At 36.2% G+C, this 17,169-nt stretch overlaps 1 protein-coding gene across 1 annotated transcript in view; it reads left to right on the forward strand.

Moving 5' to 3' along the window:
- Positions 1–17,129, forward strand: part of LCP2 (lymphocyte cytosolic protein 2) — a 33,628-nt gene extending 16,499 nt beyond the window's left edge. Inside the window, exons 4-21 of the mRNA XM_040573126.1 lie at positions 1,552–1,617; positions 2,541–2,572; positions 3,446–3,480; positions 4,599–4,797; positions 5,465–5,565; positions 6,880–6,949; positions 7,165–7,248; positions 8,017–8,042; positions 8,129–8,148; positions 8,253–8,357; positions 9,256–9,286; positions 9,873–9,885; positions 10,881–11,001; positions 12,996–13,045; positions 13,836–13,939; positions 14,864–14,941; positions 16,023–16,178; positions 16,883–17,129. Of these exons, the coding sequence (XP_040429060.1) occupies positions 1,552–1,617; positions 2,541–2,572; positions 3,446–3,480; positions 4,599–4,797; positions 5,465–5,565; positions 6,880–6,949; positions 7,165–7,248; positions 8,017–8,042; positions 8,129–8,148; positions 8,253–8,357; positions 9,256–9,286; positions 9,873–9,885; positions 10,881–11,001; positions 12,996–13,045; positions 13,836–13,939; positions 14,864–14,941; positions 16,023–16,178; positions 16,883–17,005 (1,414 nt within the window). The 3' untranslated portion in view covers positions 17,006–17,129. The remainder of the gene's footprint in view (positions 1–1,551; positions 1,618–2,540; positions 2,573–3,445; positions 3,481–4,598; positions 4,798–5,464; positions 5,566–6,879; positions 6,950–7,164; positions 7,249–8,016; positions 8,043–8,128; positions 8,149–8,252; positions 8,358–9,255; positions 9,287–9,872; positions 9,886–10,880; positions 11,002–12,995; positions 13,046–13,835; positions 13,940–14,863; positions 14,942–16,022; positions 16,179–16,882) is intronic.
- The last annotated feature ends 40 nt before the right edge of the window (positions 17,130–17,169 follow it).

Genomic DNA, 17,169 nt, shown 5'->3' on the forward strand with positions numbered 1-17,169 from the left:
GGTGCATATCAGGAAAGCAGCAAGGGCAAGAGAGCAGATATTCAAAATAAAAGAAAGAATTTTTGCATGGTTGAGGTTTAAAAGAATAGTATGTTTTTGTTGGCTTTTTAAAAAACATTAGAGTGCTTGAAAGCTTGCCTTACTTAAGTCCCACCCCAGAAAAGCAGTTAGACATGAGAGATGCACAAACGAGCTCATTTGGAAAAATGTAGGGGTCAAGGTTGGTAAGTAGCAGAAAAAAAGACATGAAACAAGAAGAAAAACAAAATAGACTGGTAACTGCCTGGCAGTTGCAAACAAACAACAATTTTATAATACTAATATAAAGTTTGATTGACAAGATCTAAGATTGACAGAAAAAAATAATCTGTACTAGCAAACAATAAAGTTACGGTTTTACAGAATGTAGAATCTGACATAAACAGATATGTTTGTTTCCTGATTTTTTCACAATCTGATAGACTTGAATAATATCAGCTAGAAATAAAATGGGGTATTTTCAACCAGATGTGTGTAACCCTTTTGCTTTGGCTGTGACAGGACTTTCTGAGTGGGACTTTCCTAAAAAAGAAATAATGAGAATTAAGCATCAGACTATGACTCATAGTAAGCTTTCTTTGAAATAAAAACTTTCTTTGAAACAAAGTAATCGGCAAGGCAAACTTCATTACTAACAGAGCAGAGTTGTGTTGCTCTCAGTGGCCTTAATTCTGTTTCTCATTAATGACAGAATCCTGTAACCCCAGAGTTGTTCTCGGGGACTCAGTGAGTATAAAAACCTTCGCTCCCAAGTGAAAGGATTGATGCCAGCAATAAGAGAAGCATAAATGCATGTTCCTGACCAAAACATCTTTGAAGACTGTATTTCACTGGTTGTTATTAACCCTACCGCTGTACACAAACTGTGCATGAGTTTTACACAAACACATCAACTTGGAAAAATCTCTCTAGACATAAAGCTGTACCCTTTATACGCTTCATAAATATTTCTGCCCTGCCCTGAAAATGTGTTATAACATGAAACTGAATCAGCCTTTTCACCACCTTTCCTGGAGGGATTCCTTACTAGGTACATCCTGGCTGTGCAGGGAGGGAGACAAAAAGAATAGAGTAGTCACAAAACTGCTTTTTATTTCTGCTTCTGCAACCATAGGCTTGGAAGAAGCTGTTTCCTCAAACATTATCTGCTTTTTCCATGCAAAATAATACAAATGCAATCACTACTATTTATAGCAGTGTTCTAGTGTGTGATGTCTACCACACCCAATGTTTCTATGGCTTGCTGTGTTTAATGTTGATTTTTAAATTTGACCCAACTTTTTTTTTTTCTCTGTAAAAAAAGTTCAGCTTTTAGGTGGATGTGCTATAGCACAATTTTGCAATAAGAAGAGAAATTAAGTATTCTTACCACATACTAAATAATACTTAGGAATTAAAAGATTTCATTTTGTAAAAAATAAGGGGAAATGGGAGGAAAGCAGCTAAGAAAATGACTGACAAGTTTCAAGGATTTAGAAAAAAACACACTGTTTTTGTGTCTCTTTTAAACAGAATTGTAAGTAAATTAAGTCAAGAAATAAACAGAAATGAAGGAAGGATGTCTTTCTTTCCAAAATGGTAAGTGAAAAGTCATAGGACTTTCTTTTTCAAAGTTTTCAGCTATATCTTTTCTGTATTGTTTTCTGTTTGATCAATAATACCTGTGTGTTGGAGGGACCACCTGGAAAGTAGCAAAATAAAACTCAGTTTTGTTAATGTTATTTGTTAAAACTAGCAAAGCCTGAGCTCATGAACAGTTTAGATACTTCTGCAATGTCTGAAACCAAATAACATATAAATTTAATATAATTTTACATCTGAGTAAATTAATCTTTAGGAATTCTATAAAGCTTGGGCACATATCATTACATTAATGAGTCATCATTAACACATTTCAAAGACTCATATATCATTGTACTGTAAAATGCTTTATGACTGAACGAATATGATATTCTGGCAATAGGAAAAGAGCAAAAAAATGCAATGATGTTGATTCTTTGGGTGGAGGAATCATGAGAAAAGAAGAATTTCTGTTCATATATCACGAAAATCTAAGTCTGGTTTGGTCTACATGACATGGTTTTCAATCATCTGATGGCATGATTTTGTATCTTTGCATTAGCTAGAGTTTAAAACTTGAATCAAAAACCATAAAAATATTTATCAGTGCTACAAACATTTATGAACTTGACTTTCAGCAGCTCCAGTGGAATTATTTAAGTTTCCATTTCAAGGACTGATGCCCCTAGTAAATTTATTTACTGAGTCCACTTGTTTCCAAACACTCCACCTCACTGACTTGAACCTTTTTCAAGACAGTTTAGCCAACACTAGGATCCTGTGTGTGAAATAGGCATTTTGTGCAGAGTTAAACTCACATATCTAAATTTAATTTTACTGTTAAACCTAACCATTAGCTTTATTAGAATAGATTTCAGTATACGTAAAACATTTAAGAATTGCAATTGGAAAGAACTTAATTGTTCGCATCTTTGTTATAGGGGCCAAACACAAAAGTGTCCTGAAAATCCAGGTAAGTGTGGTAACAGGTAGTCTCTGTCTACAAATATTGTATAAAAATATTGAAATATTAAGTTAATCCTTGCAGAGCAGAATAAGTGAAATGAAACAATACAAAACAAAAAGGAAAAGAGAGCATGAAGAAGCAGGAAATTGTTGGTGCACTCTACCAACAATGATAGTAATTGTAGAACAACTAAGAAAATATTTTTTAAGAGAAAAGGTGGTGATGAAAGAGGAGAGCAGAGAAATTTAGATGAACATTCACAAATTGCCTTTCTGTAACCCAATACATAGTATCAGTGCTTATACATACATTTGTTCCAACACTTCTGTCCCCTGCCCCCACTCCTAGCAGCATCCTACAGAAAAGGGGCAAGCTTTCAGATGTCTGCCATGCTCTGAATTTTCATTTAAATTTTCTTATAGGCCAAAAGCATTTAATACTTCTGCAAGATACCATGCTCCCTAGTCCTACTGAAATTAAAAAAAAAAACACAAACACACAACTTTTGATATGAAAGCTATAATGGTATTAAAGAGATAAGAAGTTTATGCTCATTCTGAAAGCATTCTACTTCAAAGAATGTTTACAACAAGAGTTCTACAAACTTGAAATGAAAGCATATATATCATCTCATACAAGGAAAACTATACTCTTAGTTTTGAGTAAGAATGTTATCTGTAGTATCTTCCGTGATATGAGCTACACATGTATGTCTGCCTGCCTTTAAAATGTCTACCTTGTTCCTGTGACATAATATGTTATAATGTTATAATATGTTCAGAATGGATGTGGGATCTGTTGCGTCCTTTTTGTCACGTTATGTCTGATATTTTAAAATTGTACATGCTAAGAAATCTGTGGTTATACTTCCTTATGCAGGATATAGTCAAGAAGATGGTGGCTGGTCTTCATTTGTGAGTATCAGACTAACAAAACCTACTGGCTCAACAGATTCCCTGTTCTATCACTTCCTGCATTACCTACTTCAGGCAGCATGGATGGAGTGGATAATGGCAGGCTGGCGTTATGCTAAGGAAGAAGGGAAGCAGGAACATGAATGATTGGAGTAGCTGCATGCAAATTTCTTGACTGAGAAAAGGGCCTTTGACCAGTAATATAAGGCAGAGCTTCAGAACAGCAGACTTGTACCAGTCATTCAAGTAAAAGCTCACAGCCTATGACCAGCTCCCCATAGAACCTTAGCAGCAGTTTATATTCCTATTTCAAGCTCTTAAAAGAGGTGGCTAGTAAAGGAAAGGTTGCTGTATTATTCAATGGCAAAATCTTGCCATTTTGTTCTCTACAAAGTTTGCTTTTTGAAAAATCCAATTTTTTGCAGCCATCTGACTGCAAGAATACTTTTTGCCATTCAGCATAGAAAATGCTTTGGTAAGTGTTTTTAGATGAAGCATATACAAACCAGCAAGCAAAATTAATACGCTGACTGATCTACAGTCCATGTCTATGAAGACTGCTCATAAACCAGTGCCAATGTTTTTTTTGGAAAACAGGAGATTTACTGCTATTTCAGGAACACGAGAGATAAAACTAACCACCTGTAATGCATCTGGGCTAGGCTGATGTGAGCTAGTCTGGAAATTTCAGCCTAGATATCAGCAAAAATTTAAATAATCATTTTCTTGTAAGTCAGGGTAGATTGCACAGAAGATGTGTGCAGTGACCACTACTATGTTTTCACTGTGATCTTGCTAGGTCTGGTCAGAGGAGAGGAGCAAGATCTGTATCATAGACCTCATTTTTTTCTGAAGTGTTTTTCAAGTTGAGTTCCAGGTTGCAGAATACATACTATTAAGTAAGAATGAGTATCAACAGACAAGAACTGCTGCTCCAGTGTTCTTTTAGGAAGCACTGAATTGTTTGCTGCTGCCTTAACTTGTCTGCTATCTAAAACAAAGACATTCAAAATGGTTTTAAAAACTTGATATCCTCCTGGGTGAAAAGAATCTTAGTGCAATTTCCTTGTGGCTTTTCACGGAAGTAATAATATACATCTTTTATATACATTTGTCAGGATGAAGATGATGACTACGAAAGCCCTGATGATGACCAAGAAAAGGAAGATGAGGCTGACTATGAATCACCAACAGGAGAGCCTGAGGAAGCAGAACATGACAGTGATGGCTATGAGCCACCTCCATCCAATAATGATGAAGCACACCACAATGTCATATTTCCTGCCAAATCCCTTGCAAACAACACAGATTATATAGGTAATTACTAAAAATTAAGTGCTAATAATAAATCATAAGTGATGTTTTCACATATTATCAACCGCATTTTAAGTGGCTGGTAATGGAATATAGAAGGTTTTACATTAAGGTGGTACAGACTTACTGCAGGTTGGTGTCTTTGTGACTTTGGCCTATCGTTTGGAAGCTGCCTGAAGTTAAAAATATATACATACCAATTTAGCTTTAGTAGCAGTTCCTTGAACACAGCAAGCTATCATAATAGCAGCAAAAAACTAGACTGAAAATTGGGAAAAGAAAGAGATCAGCTTTCTTTGCTTGTCATTTTTTTTTGTAACTGATTATTCAGTAGCCCACAGCTGTGGAGTAAAATACAGGAGTACAAAACACTGTCATTTAGATGGGCTGGTGTTTCACATAGACACTGTATGCATGCAGGAAATACAAATAAATAGTGTGAGCCAACAGCCCAGAAGATGCAGTCACCAGCACCAAAGGGCCAGATGAGCCTCTAACTCCCAAAAGAACATTGATCATAAAGCAACTATTTTGCTCTAAATTAATGCTTTTATGACATATTAACTTAAAGTATGCAACTTATTGCAAGGGCTCTTTTTCGTAAAGATCTAATAAGAATAAAATAACAGAACTGTTTGCATAGTTGTTTAGTTTGGGATTTTTTCTTCAGACAGACCTTCAACAGCCAGATCATCACAACAGCCTCCAGTACCACCCCAGCGACCTGGCCCGTCCACAGTACCAGCCTCATTTGGGGGAAGAGGTGCTTCTGTATGTTTCTCTCTTGGTATTTCATAGAAAATGAAATATTTCATATATTTTCCTTGCCAGTACCTAAGTAGAAATTCAAGTGTAATGCTATTGTTATTCAGAGAGTGTACGGAGAGGAAGAAGAAAGTCTTTTAGCTGTCAAAAAAGTTGAACTCTTACACATTTTTTTTTTCCAGGAAACAATAACATTTGGTGGGTTAAATATTAAATTGATCCACATTACTTTGCTGTTTCTTACACTGGAAATTTGTATCAACTTGTGAATGCCTCTCCCATTTAAATCAGAGATTCTTAATAGATCCTACTTTGTTTTTTTAATGATACTTGTTAAAAAAAAAAAAAAAAGGATAAATCTTTCCAAATCTTTCTAGTTGAATTAAGACTACATATAAGGGACTGTATATTGAGAACTCTGATGACATGCATATATTTTTCCATTTTTTCTTCCTTTTAAACCCTTGAAATTGGAAGCTATTGTGCTGTTCACAACTTGCACTGCAGGGTCAATGTATGCCAGCACAGATGTACATAACACCTACCGATGTATACATGTAAAGGTAATTTTAGGATGCTGTAGAGGGATCTTTGGTCTGACCCAGTGTTATAGTTCACACATATAGCACACACAGGACTCGTTTAAATGTCATGAATTCTCAAGACTGGTGTCCTAAATTGCTGCACTATTCATCAGAATAAGAAAGAACATAGGCAGGTGTTTGTCTGAAGAAATCTAAGTTTAGATATCAAAACATCCTCACCGTTTTTGCTGCTTCTGGCAACATAATTCTATTTGACCCAGATCTCACAATAAGAAAGCATAGTCCTTTTTGCCCCGCTTCACTCAGCAACAATCATTATCACAGGGTTCATACATACTTCTCAACTTCAAATTTACATCCAGTAATTTCAACACCAGATTTCAAAATTAAAAACCTCCTGCACCAAGGGGGAAAGCTACAACAGCATCGTTGAAGCTCTCGTTTCTTTCCTTTGACATACCCATGTCCTCCCCAAAGTCAGCATCCCACTAAAATATTGCCTGTGAGACTAAACAGAGGTAATTCTGTACCTGGAAAACATACATACACACACACACACACACACACACAAAACAAAACAAAACAAAACACCACCATGCATGTAGGTAACTAACTCTTCACGACTATTAATGACTCCTTCCTATATTGTGAGGAGACCTATTCTTTGTGCTGCATCATATACAAAGATTGGCAGATGTGGTGTGGTGGGTTTAATACACTAAAATTAAAATAGAAAGAAGATGGTGACTTTAACCACATGTAAAATATTTTTCAGCTGCCACCTTTTCCTCCTCTTCCAAGCAACAATGACTTGACTAGAGACAGAAATATCAAACCTTCAAAACGTACGTACAGCTGTTTTTCTCTTTGTAAAGCTTTTACCATGGGCTACATAGCACTTCACTTTTGTCTGTATCTCCTATCTCCCCAGCTCCACCTTCTACTATTTAGTCAGAAGGCTCACTTGTTATTCTCAGAAGTAAAACCAATTCATGGCTACGCAAAATAAAATTATATTGACCTGTACCAGCGCATTGTCTTACACAGTTTTTGTGTTTAGCCCCAGCTCCTTCTATAGACAGAAGCACGAAACCCCCACTGGATCGCCTTGCTCCACCATTTGAAAGAGAAGCCCCAATATCAGGTCAGTATTTGCTTATGGTAACACCAATGGCTGCTTTTTTTTATTATTCAAAATTATGAGATTGAATATCATTCATGCAAAAGAGCAAGGCTCAACCAAACATACCTTAATCCAGTCACGTATAAGGTGATCTGCTTAGGAATAAATAATGTGACCAGTACTTACAAAGAGAGAGAAATCATATCTAGAAAGTAGATCAGGACTAACTGAACAGAAAGACATTATGAGATCACCATGGAAAAAAAGAAAAAAAAGATTTAATACAAAATTACAAAATTTAAGTGAGTGAACAAAGGAATATTTAGCAGGTTAAAAGAGGAAACAACTTTTGCGTACTAAGCTAATGAAACTCTGTATACGCTACTGTATGTAATTTATTATCCAGACTTAAAAGAATGCTGAGAACTGAAAAAAGACAGAAAAAAAAAGGCATTTTAGACCTAAAAACTGTATTTTACAAAAAAGCTAAGGAGACTATGTGACTACTCTGATTTTAATTAATAACTAAACTCTTTTATTTGGCAGATACTGACATAGAATTTTTCAGTAATTCAAAGCTGAATCATAGAGAATATTTTTGTAAAATGTGCCACTTTGAAAAAATTGCAATTTTGCCACCTCTTATACAGCCAAAATCTATTTCTGGCTTATATCTCAGGAGACCTAGTGATTCAATCTGCAAAATTTTCTTTCAATAATATTCAAAACTGCGTGTTTCATAGAAAGTTTAATTACCTGCAGTTACATTTTTTCTAAATGTATTTTCAGGGAGGAAGCCAGGCTATCCTGAGAAGGTAAGGCCTTTCTACTTTGGTGCTTATAAATGTTTTTCACCTGTTTTGATACCCTTAACTCTTCACTATTCCTTGTTGTTTTACAGCCTCTGACTCCACAGCTAAGGTAAGTTTTGCCTCTTGAAACGGGACTCTTGATGCCACTATTAATCGGTTACTTCACATTAAGCCATTTTTTATCTTTATTTCGTCATCTTGCTCTTCCCTTAGATCCCTGGGAGAACAGCTAGCAATGATGCCAAAACCTCCTGTCCCACCAAGCGACAGATATGAAAGAGGCAATCCAACTCCTCTAAGGAAGCAAACTCCTGTCAAGTAAGAGTTCATTTAACTGAAATTTAATAAAAGTATATATTAAATTTAACAAAAATATGGATAAGCAACATGGGATGGGAAAATTACTGCTTAGAGTGCCAACAGTAGCTGCAGACACCAAAGTTTTGTTTCAACAATATGTACGGAATGTGCTGCATGCTACAGAAAAGTGTGAATGTGGTAGAAACTGTCTATCAATTCCTATCTCAAATGGCCATTACATATGGCATGACTCACTTCCTAGTGGCACAAAGAAACCTATGATCCATGTTTTTTTCCACCAGATCAAGCTCTCGCTCTAAGAAACATTCTTTTATGAATCCCATATCTGTTTTGTGTAGGACATAAGAAAAAGAAAGGCCTACTTTCCTATTACTGATTTTACTAGTCTGCAAAACTCATTGCAAATATTATCTATAGCATAAACAACGTTTTCTAGATAACTTACGGGCTGAATAGCGTGACTGAATTTAAAACAAAATAAGAAAGTAATTGAGATCTGGTAGTCAGCCAAGATAATTCATCAGAGAAACAGACTGGAATGCTCATGATGTGCTCCAGCAATGTTGCTGAGTACTATAAATGTGTTTCAGACTTGAAACACATTTCATCAGTGTAGGAACTTGTTTTAAGCTTTAATCTTATGATAAATCATTCAGAATTTTGCTTGTTCATATAATCAAGATTGGCTAAGGACTAGTATACCATCTTAAATTATGTCTGAAAATCAGAATTTTAGGTACTGTTACAAGGAGAAAAAATTGCTTCTGCAGTCATATAGGGCTGTAGAATTTAGTACAAATTCATGTCTTAGTTGAATATATAGCCTTATGCACACCAAATGAATGGATAATATTCCATCTATGATTAATGTTTTGTTGTCTCTGTTTCATTTCAGGCAGGGTTGGCCACAACAAAAGAGACCTGAAGTAAGTATAGTATCAAAACGAATTTGTAAATTATATGTGCTACAATAAAATGAAGTACCTGTATAAGCTAATAATTCTGGAAAAAGTAAACTTGTTTCTTTATGCTTTGTAGTGAATGAGGATGGATCTTTCATTGCACACAGTTTCTGTTTAATAATTTCCTCTAGTTCAAGCTCAGATTATTCCCTAAGTACTTTATCTTAGATAATAGGAAGAATAAGGCCAGCATTTTTTTAATGACATAGGAGAGGTGATTTTGTTTACATCAGGCTTGAGTTTTTGATTTGGGATTTTTTAATACATTATTATTTTTTTATTTAGCATATGCTGACCTAAGAATTTGTGATTTTTACTTAATTGTAAATAGTAGTTGCACCTTAACACAAGAACTGTAAACGTTATTTGGTGTTGCATGAAGACAGAAACCTCAGCATTTTAGATGAAAGTGACAGTCTACATACTAGATTCCTAGGATCCTTAGTATGCTCAAAATTCACAAACTTCCAGGTCTTTGTATCGTAAAAGATAAATATTACTAAGAACTCTGCTATAAGTTGCTAACATTTGTTTTCTCTTGGTTCCCCAGGAAGAAGAAGACAGTAAGTATTTCTACTGTGAAGTCTTTCTTTGTCTTAGCACTACAAAAATAGTTTCCAGAGTTCTTTCTTTAGAGCCATGTAAAAAAGTTAGGTGGTATCTTGACAGGCTGTAGAATGCTTACAATGTACCTTGTGCAGATTTATATAGCAAAGCCACAAAACACAGGAAATCAATAGCTAATAGCTTTCCCCAGTCAGTCAGTTACAAGACAGCAGAATTTCTTACTTTGAAACACCTTACATTTTAGAGACTTGTAATCTGCACACAGCATCAAACAGCTAGACGTGTTTTCAGTTTTCAACAAAATGTTCAGTAAAACCCTGCTAGTACTAGTCTTCTGTGTAATGGTACTTACTCTAAAGAACAGAACCAGAACTTGTTTCATTTAATAGTACTATTTATAAATTACTTAACAAGCCTGGTTCCTAAAATAAAGTTTGCAAAGTGAATTCATAGCAGAAGCAGAACATTCAGCCAAGTCTTTACAACCTACCATTTCCATTAAGATTCCATTAAGAATAGAGCACAGAGCACAGTTAACCTGTTCTCTTTTTACCAGTTGTGAAGATCTGAAGTGTAAAAAAATGTTTCAGTTTGATGATGCTATGATTATATGGGAGAAATCTCATAAAGGAAAGAAGTTTAAAGAGGTGACCTCAAATCCACTATTCAGAAGCAGCGCAACAGAGAGGACACACTGTCATGCTTCACCTTCAGCTTTATTACAGTTAAGCTGTTTGACTTGTAGCTTTAAAAAACAGAACTTAAAAAAACTAAATGCTCAAGTCTACTCCAAATTATTTTTCATTTAATTTTAAGCTCTCAGTTGACCATATGATGTTACAACCCGTAACTAACATATCGAAGACTTTTTAGAAAACATTTTCCTACATTATGTTTATCTAATTAGACAGCAGTAATGTGCCAGGATCTCTTTAACTCATTTAAGAATGTCTCAGATAGGTTTTAAGTTTTCTTCTCCTCTTCTCCACAGCCGCACCCCAAAGAGCAGTGCCACAGCTATCTTTGCCCCCATACAGCTCCAATACATTCCCATCAAAATCTATCAAGCCTCCACCTAAGCCAGGATCCAACAGCATGCCTGGTGCAGAAAGGTTTGTATCACTCATTGTATCACTCCTCTGGAATTTTAATCTCTTTATATATATATATGGCTACAGGGTGCTCTGGGGAACACAAGGTAACTACTTTAAGAAATCATTTTTGAAGCTGCACCCTTGCCTCAACTACATGCTAATTTGTGGTGTTCCTACTATCAAGAAGAATCCTTAATAGAATTGAAGTTCTGTGTTCAGCAGAACAGTGTATACCAGACAACCAAGACATAATGCACACTCTCAGTTTTAAGTCAAGGAATATTTCGGGGCCTACACAGTAGAATACTTCCATTTGTAAGACATCACTCCCACTGCCTGCAGGACCCATTCATTAAATGTTAGTTTAATGGTTAATTCTTATTTAAAATTGTGGACTTTGCTGCAAATACAACTTTTCCTACCTACAACTTCCACATATTAGATTATGTCTTCATTTCCAGAATGGAAGTTCCTTTAATTAAATTTTGATTTCTGATGAAGTGTGCAACAGCCTTTGATGACTAAGAGTGGGCTCCTTGAGTCTAAGTGTGAAGTACATAGTTTAATCTCTGTTTTTTTGTAATGGTTCTTTGATGAATCCCTGCCATTTACCAACATCGTCTGGAACTGCTGACACCCAAGTAGAAATAATATTGCAGTAGCAATAGCAAGGTCATATGAACTGTTTCCATGATGAACACTTCTGCTTATATTCAAACAGTGTCGTGTAGTTTTCTATAGCAGAAGCTCACATTCGGCTGATTCTTTCCCATGAATCACAAGTTGTGATAGGGTGCCCCTGTTCTGCAGGTATAATTAATATATTAATCCCAGAGCTTTTTGTGCAGTTCACTAAAGCAGAATAGAAACATGGTTCGTAAAGGAAAAGACTACAGGCGATTTATAACCAGTTGGGTGAAGCAATTAAAAATACAAATAAAGACCTCTGGATCATAAAAAAGGCCATAAAAAGGAATTGTAGATTTTCTAACCAATAGCAGAAAAATGAAGCAGAAGAAGGAAAGTAAACCAAGCATAGGCACATGGAAGTGCTATGGTGCTGTGGGTATGAGCTCAGTGCCACTGTCAGATAGTATCTTACACATTCACAGAGAGGCTGCAATGGCCATCTGGAGCTATCTGGTCTAATGCCTCTGGTCAAGCATGGCCACCTAGAGTTGGTTGCCCAGGACCATGCCCATACAGCTTTTGAATATCTCCAAGGAGGGAGACCTCACAAGTTCTTTGGACAACTTATTCCAGTGCCCAGTCACCCTCAGATTAAAGATGTGTTTCCTGATGCTCAGACGGAACCTCCTGTGTTTCAGTTTGTGCCCACTGCCTCTTGTCCTGTCTCTGGGCACCACTGAAAAGAGCCCGGCTCCATCCTCTTTGCATCCTCCCTTCAGGTTTTTATATGCATGGAGAAGATCCCCCCGAGCCTTCTCTTTTCTAGACAAACCAGTCCCAGTTCTAACAGCCTTTCCTCACACGTGAGATGCTCCAGCCCCTTATCATGTTAGTGACCCTTCACTGGACTCTCCTGTAGCTCCATATCCACAGCCGCAACATTAATTATGAGAAACTGCTCTTTCCTCAATAATGTTAAAAAAGCTACAAGTAAAATAACTCTGTAACTGGGACTCCAGAGAAACAAACATCAATCAAGCTGTTGCCTCTGCTTCCTGCTTTAGGGGAATAATGTAGCCAGTCCCTATGAAAAGTCAAGAAGATGAAGTCGTTTTCTTCATTAATCCTGACACAGAAATCTTGATAGCCTGTTAGTGACTCTGGCTACCTCATTCCCAGATACTGAGCTCCAAGTAATTTTAATGGTGGATCTACTTACAAAGAAGGAAGAGAAAGTTGTCCTCATCCTTCACAGGACTCAAGAGGATGTCACATTCTGTAAAACAGGCTCACAGTTCAGATCAGTATTTTACAACACAGAAATCTTGTATAGCAATGTCATATTGTACTTACTATTTTTGTTGTTGTTGTTTCTATAACAGTGCTAGAAGCCTGTCTGCAAGTGGCTCTCTACCACCTCGCTTCCCTCTAGGTTTGTACCCTGCACTCCTTGATTTTATGTACAAACAATGACTGAAGGTTGCAAGGCAGTTTGAGTGCATTAGTCTGAATCTAGGATGATCTTCTCCCATGAAGTTTGGGCTTAACAGTCTAGTTAAATCATTGCCAAAACTTCAAATAAGTACCTTTTTAAATATAACTAACACTGTTGAAAGCCAAATAACACTACCTAGAAATCATTGTGGTATACTAACAGTCTCGAAAAAGGGAGAAAACACTTTCCATATAAAATATACTGCATCTTGTAAAAGTAAGTCAAAAATAAAGGAAGCTTAGAAAGCAATTGTTTTGAAAATTGATTTTGGCATATGGTAACACCTACCAATGTCTTACAGTGACATTTTTTAGTTTCTACTTGCTAAGAAGGCAAGGAATCTGAAGAGACAATATTAAATCTGACTCTAAAGAAATTGGAGATGCACTCAACTGAGTAACTGTGGTACAGAAGCTAAAAAGATGCAACCTATATTTCAAGCTCATCTGATTTTAAGGTACTATGAACTACGAGAGTTCAGTTAGTGTCCCTGTGCACCAAGGAAGAATTTATATAAGGAACTTAGATTTCATACATCAGCCTACATACAACGTTCATACAATAATTCTGATTTCAAATCAATTCAAAATGCCTCAGTACCAGAGTGAAACAAATTCTTCATGCCTCACAAAATCAAGATTCTATACCATATACCAGTATGCATTTCCCAGATGAAATTATTTCCTCATTTCAATATTTTTTCTATTCTTATATGACAACTTCAAAGGCAACAACAGCAGATCTCCTTCAAGAGGGACAGCTGATATAAGACCTCCATTGCCCATTCCTAGCAGACAGACTGCTCAGCACACAAACACGGAGGAAGATGAGGTACAGAAACATCACAAGTACTAACCATAACTGCTAAATACAGCAAATAATCTGATTTCAAGAGAGAACTGTTTTCAAAGTTGTTTTTCTAGTTAGTAGCCATTGTCAGGATGTTAGTAGGTGTTTTTTAGTTTCCTCTTCTGTGTCAATATTTAGTGCCTTTTTTTTCTGCCTCCACCAAGTAAAACAATAGCAAAATGCAGTAGAACAAAATAAGAGAAATACTTGTTTGCGGGATTACTTGGTTTTAAACAATTGTCTTCAAATAGCATTACATATTCATTTCTCTTTCCACAAGACCTTGGTAAGTAGACAATTCATATACTTTAACCACTTTAAGTGCATTTTTGTTTCACATTTCTTTAAATATGGCAAGTATAGAGCAAACCACTCCTGATGAGGCCATGTATGGTTGCCCAGTACTGTTAAGTTCACAGGAAGTCTGTGCTATTGTCTCAGATGATTGTTAAAAAAAAGGGGGGGGGAGGGGGGAGAGAAAGAGAGAGAGAGAGAGAGAAAGGCAAAGGATGTTAGCGCGGTAGTGTCCCAGGCAGAGGGGTTGTAAGTAGATGATCTTTAAAGTCCCTTCCAACCCAAACCATTCCATGATGCCATGATTTGAAATCTATTTTTTACTGAAAATATCTGGAAACACCAGTTTTCCTACCTTACTTGCAGATATTTAACAGGTAGGTCTGTAATACTTCCATAATTTTCAAAGTGATTAAATCACTAAAATCTTTCAGTGTCACTTACCATATACTCGTATATGCTAGTATGATCCCTGAAGCTTGTACCTTCTGCACATAAATTCCAATTCCCTCACGTTCAGTTTTCTCTCTATTTATTAGTATGTTGTTAACATCATAAATTAATTCATTGACAGTTGACTTTCTCCTTTCTTCTCTCCCACAAAAAATATAGGATTCATTAAATGATGAATGGTACGTTGCTTATATTAGCCGGCCAGAAGCAGAAGCAGCTCTTCGAAAAATAAACAAGGTACTCTAAACTGTTGGGGGTTCTCAGCACCTCCTTAATAGCCTAGCTAGATGTCCCTTCAGTCATATAGGAAGAGTGAAGGTAAATTGCACCATAAGGTTAAGCTCCAATATAGACATTTATATTGGGGGGTTCATCTTGCATATCTTTACCCACATAAAAGTTAGGCAGCTAGATTAAACCAGCCATGAAGGCTGTTGTTGTTTTTCATAGCCCAAGAGAACAGTTTCATCTTGCCTATCTTAAGAGGAATGACTTGATCTCTGGAAAGATTTCTTTGTCACTATTACAGAGTTTGTCACAAATTCCAAATTTTAGCTTGAATTAGATGAGTTGAGTCCTACCCTTTTCTAGGCCATATTTACCAGCAAAATGAAGTACAGATTCAAACACATGAAACCCAGGCTTAACTGTGTGTGCAGAGATAAAACAAATTATATCTCATCTATCATTGTGAGAAATCTGTTTAATCTGTGATGCCTCACAGCACATGCAATGGTTTGAAGTTGCCATGTACAGCATTTCAATGACTTGTGCTAAGGTCTAGCTTATGAGACCACATCCAGTGCCTTTCAGACAGGGTATTTTAATGGAAGATTTTTAAAATCTGAAACGAAGAAAAGCAGAAGGAGAGAAAGAAAAAGAGAATATCACTGGCTCTACCAAAACGACACAGCCACAATCATTGTTTTAGGTTGCCTGTAAACAGATCACAGGGGAATCCTGATTGAAATTTACCAGGAATTAAATTCTCTTCTGGCTGAAGTGGAGTTAGGCCTTTCATATTTCACCTCCTCCTTTAGTGGTATCTCTCCCTCATACAACACCAGCCCTCTCTTCCCTAAATATCTGCATTTTGTATCAGACAGTGAATACTTTAAATAGCAGATTGAAAGACACAATATTTGAGGAATGACCTAAATGTTTTTCCTTACAAATAACTCAGTTTCTCTTGTGAGGGAGAAAGAGAAAATAGCAGATTTCACAAAGAAAAATTCCTTAAAAGCATGAGTGATCTACTTAAGGCTGTTGTGCAGATCAGCAGCATTTATTTGTCATCTTTCATCTTTTCATCTTTCAGGATGGAACCTTCTTGGTAAGAGACAGCTCAAGAAAAACTGCTACTCATCCATATGTACTGATGGTGTTGTACAGAGATAAAGTATACAACATCCAGATTCGTTACCAGGAGCAAAATCAGATATATTTGTTAGGAACTGGCTTAAAAGGAAAAGAGGTACCGTGCATTTTTTCACGCTACTTCCCTTCATCTTAAAGTGCCTCCTGTCTCATTCTCTAAGTGTCAGGCTACTTAATCTAGCAGCTATTTTAATCCATTGAAATTCTGCTTATTGTCTTCCAGATATTCCTACAATTGTTACTTCTGAAAGGCAAATCAGATTCTCCTGTTTGTACTCATGGAGTGAATTGATAGCCTTAGCGTACAGCTATTAAAAATCAATACAATTTGTTAGGGAGTGTTTGTTTACCACTAAGACACCAGATAATGGAAATACACCACTGAGAGCAAATCCATATCTGCCAACTTTATTGCTTTGCTTCAGATGGTTAGCTTACTCACATCCTGTAGTACTGCACGGGATTTGCTGGCGTCAGACACACAGGTCAGCACATATACTGATTGAGTCCAAACTCTCTGAATTTATAAGTCAACTTCATCATGTCAAATGGAAACAACACCACCGTGTATTAAACATGTTGAATCTGCATAAATTCATTATACAACACATCTTCAGTAGATCATACACATACATCAACATAGCTACACATTAGGGCAGGAAGAAAGACAGCTGATCTGATTATATTTACTGGACCTTATAAGACACCTCTTATAAAGAAAAAAGGTTTCTAAACTGAGTTTACTAATTGCTAAGAATTCTGACACTTTTTCCATTACCTTCTTATTTTTCCATCCCACAGGATTTTTCATCTGTAGCAGACATCATTGATTACTTCCAAAGAACACCTCTTCTTCTGATTGATGGAAAAGACAGGGGTTCAAGAAACCAGTGCATGTTAACATACGCTGCAGGACATATTTAAATGAGACCCTAATGAAGATCACATAAAGGATCAAAGTCTACTAAAGTCTGTAAACCTAAGGATACTTCCTTTTTCAGTGAACTAAAACCATGAAGAAATCATTAAAAATACTTTTAATTTTAATGAAAAAGGACAATGTTGTTATTTTTAAGTCATGCTTTAAA

Source organism: Cygnus olor, chromosome 14 (genome assembly GCF_009769625.2).
Source record: "Cygnus olor isolate bCygOlo1 chromosome 14, bCygOlo1.pri.v2, whole genome shotgun sequence".
In the NCBI taxonomy this organism is placed as follows: domain Eukaryota; kingdom Metazoa; phylum Chordata; class Aves; order Anseriformes; family Anatidae; genus Cygnus; species Cygnus olor.